We start from the raw sequence: 3,266 nt of genomic DNA, 5'->3' as shown, positions 1-3,266 counted from the left end.
TCCTCCTCCATGCGTTTTCATGTCCACCCCGCCGTCGACGCCAAGCCAACATTCCTCCCTCTCTGATCTGTCACCGCTCACCGTAAGATCATGAGGGTGAAATTTCCTGGGTTTGCCAAGCCAACGTCCACCTCTCTAGGTTCATTCCCCAAATATTTTTTTTTTTTTGGGGTTAATTTCCTAATCCTTACATGATTTCTGTTATTGGGTTGGGTTGTATTGTTTTTGGTTTGATAATTGATAAATTCTGTAATTTTTTTATTTTTATTTTTATTTTTATTTTTGGTGGTGATTTGTGATGTGAAGTGTGGAAAATGAAAGCATGGGTCTTGTGATTTGTTACTAGCTTACCACGCATTAATGAAAATGGCTTGGCTATGATTTGTGATTTTGTGATTTTTGACGTGAAGCTTTGGAATTTTTAAAATTTTTTTTTTTTAATTGGGTCAAGGTGGGCCTTTAGATTGGGCCCCCAAGGAGGATGGCTAGATGGGACCCGCGGGGCCCAACGGGATGAATTTGGGGCCCGAATAAAAAACCTGTTTATTAAATGATCCAGTCCGGGTAACGGGTTTAGACCCGCGGGGCGGGTTCGAGTATAAAGAAACCCGACCCGAATCCACCACTGCCATTCCTAATAATAGAGACGAATATTATGTTCATGATCCACCCCTTGGACCTCATGGCCCTTCCCAAAACAGAAGGGCACACTAGTAAAATCACCATACCAGCAACGTTGTCCGTTTTGTATAAAAACGTATCCATAAATGTAAGAGAAACAAAGAAAACCATATATAGTTTCTGACTTTCTAGTTTCATTGAACTCTGACTTCGAACAAATAATAAAAGACTCCCATGGCAACCGGAGTTTCAATTACTTCAAGCTCAATAGTGCACCATTTCAAACATAAGACATATTACCAGGTTCCAAAACCCTTTTCTAAATCATTCCCATACTCTCTTAAAGCAACCCTTTTCCGTAGAAAGAGTTTTAGCTTGAGACTATGCTTGGCCAAGGAAGAGATCAACACAGAGATTAGTCAAGTTCAGAAAGAAAACGCTGTCCAATACGTTGATAATGATATAAGGAACGAGGTAACAACAACCTCACGTGTTGTGTCAGAGAGATTAGCGAGGAAAACATCAGAAAGATATACGTACCTAGTTGCTGCAATCATGTCCAGTTTTGGAATCACTTCCATGGTTGCCATTTCTGTTTATTATAGATTTTCTTTGCAAATGGAGGTAAACCTTTCTTCTTCTTTTTTAATGTATTTTGCTTTTCTCTTCGTTTAAATATATGGGGCTTAACTTAATCAATTTTGATGGTTAGGGTGGAGAAATCCCTCTAGTAGAAATGTTCAGTACATTTGCTCTCTCAGTGGGTACTGCAGTAAGTCTCTGATCTTCGTCTACTTCATTTTTCCTCATGCCCAAAAATTTTTGACAGTAATAAATGAACAAGATCTCTATTAATATTAATCATAGTTTTCTGGGTGTCCTTGATTTTCAGGTGGGAATGGAGTATTGGGCAAGGTGGGCTCACAGAGCGCTGTGGCATGCTTCATTGTGGCCTGTGCACGAGGTCAATCGGTTAAAAAAGTCTAGCTTGTTTCACTATTTTCAAAGAGAAATTGAATCCAATCATTGCATGATTCTTGATTTGTTTAGAGTGCACGCGAATAATAAGATTAATTTACAAGTAACACATAAAAATACGTACATTTGAATCAATTTAATTAATTAGAGTGAGAGTTTATTTTCAAGCCAGTACTTTTTTACTTATTTTTTTAAATAGTAGTCGAGCTACAAAGTATTCAGTAAAACTGATGTTGACCATGGCTCATTTGGTTAATTTTGCATTATTAATATAGTCCCATCACCGACCAAGGGAGGGTCCTTTTGAGCTCAACGATGTTTTCGCCATGATCAACTCGGTTCCAGCAATTGCTCTTATTTTTTACGGCTTCTCTAACCAGGGTTTGGTTCCAGGACTCTGTTTGGGCCTTGTGAGTGCATCTCCCTTCCAACGACGACGTTTTCTATTTTGGCTTTCTAACATCTTTGACGTGGCCAAATCTTATTGGCCCTACCTTACTTTGCTTTTACGAAAAGTTGGCTTTTTGAAAAGACGGTCCAATCCAATTTTTCACCACTTCTCTTTGTTTGACACGTTCCCCTGATGGTTACTTATACTTTTTTTTCTCATGTTTCGAAATTTCGGGACTTCAAAAACAGGGTTTAGGACTCACAATGTATGGGATGGCCTACATGTTTGTGCATGATGGACTTGTTCACCGTCGATTTCCAGTTGGGCCAATAGCTAATGTCCCTTATTTACAAAGAGTTGCTTCAGCCCACCAAGTAATAAACTTTTTTTTTTTTTCAATTTTTTCCCCCAAATGATATAAAAACATTGCTTTTCAATTCTTTTCTTTCTTTCACTTGCTCATTGTTTCTCTTTTTTTGGTTGGAAAAATAGCTTCATCACTCGGACAAATTTGATGGTGTGCCATATGGGTTATTCTTGGGCCCAAAGGTGACCTCACTTTCTAATTCTTTTGTGTTTATGTGATTGACTTGTTAATCAAATAAGGATGGGTTAATACTTAATAGAGGCGTGACTAAATTCTCTATAATGCTATTGCAGGAACTAGAAAAAGTTGGGGGAACAGAAGAGTTGGAAAAGGAAATTCAACGGAGGACTAGGCAATCCAAAGTTTGATAGTGAAGTGTACCAGTGTGATTAAACCCCTCTTGTAGTGTTCTTATAATAGTCAATTATAAAAATGGACTAGTTCTTTTATCATTTGGTGAATAAAAGGAATTCCTAATGATTCATTTGTACAATAGTTTGGGTGAGTGGAAAATGACCTCCTCCTCCTTTCATTGATTAAATGAATCCTTTGCGAAATGACTATGCTGTGTAGGACAATCCAATTAATGCAATTTCAATTTTGTTACCATGTACTATAGTGATTCACATCATGAATGGCAATTGAACAAACTGGATTCATTTCACAAGTAATTACATCATGGTTAACTCGCATGTGAAAAAAGGTAATCTAAATATTCCTTCATTGAAAGTGGCTCTTTTTTAAGAACTTTTCCACAATGCGTAACTCTAAAAAGCAGGCTGTTTGATTGGTGTTAGAAATGGTTACTTTCATGGACTAACCAAGGTAGGTTTAATTGAAATTCAGCAAAAAAGAAAAAGAAAACGGTAGGTTAACTGCCAAATCCATCTTTTCTCCACCGAATTGAGA

General features: G+C 37.5%; 1 protein-coding gene across 1 annotated transcript; it reads left to right on the top strand.

Moving 5' to 3' along the window:
- Nucleotides 1-800: 800 nt before the first annotated feature.
- On the top strand, nucleotides 801-2,923 carry LOC142613982 (beta-carotene hydroxylase 1, chloroplastic-like). The gene is made up of 7 exons (XM_075786509.1): nucleotides 801-1,245; nucleotides 1,334-1,393; nucleotides 1,514-1,585; nucleotides 1,875-2,009; nucleotides 2,239-2,364; nucleotides 2,483-2,539; nucleotides 2,651-2,923. The coding sequence occupies exons 1-7, from the start codon at nucleotides 856-858 to the stop codon at nucleotides 2,723-2,725; spliced, it is 915 nt and encodes a 304-aa protein (XP_075642624.1). The 5' UTR covers nucleotides 801-855; the 3' UTR covers nucleotides 2,726-2,923.
- Nucleotides 2,924-3,266: the final 343 nt, after the last annotated feature.

This window comes from Castanea sativa, chromosome 10 (genome assembly GCF_040712315.1).
Source record: "Castanea sativa cultivar Marrone di Chiusa Pesio chromosome 10, ASM4071231v1".
NCBI lineage: Eukaryota > Viridiplantae > Streptophyta > Magnoliopsida > Fagales > Fagaceae > Castanea > Castanea sativa.
The sequence above is the reverse complement of the archived record's forward strand: the minus strand, read 5'-3'. Positions and strand labels throughout refer to the sequence as shown.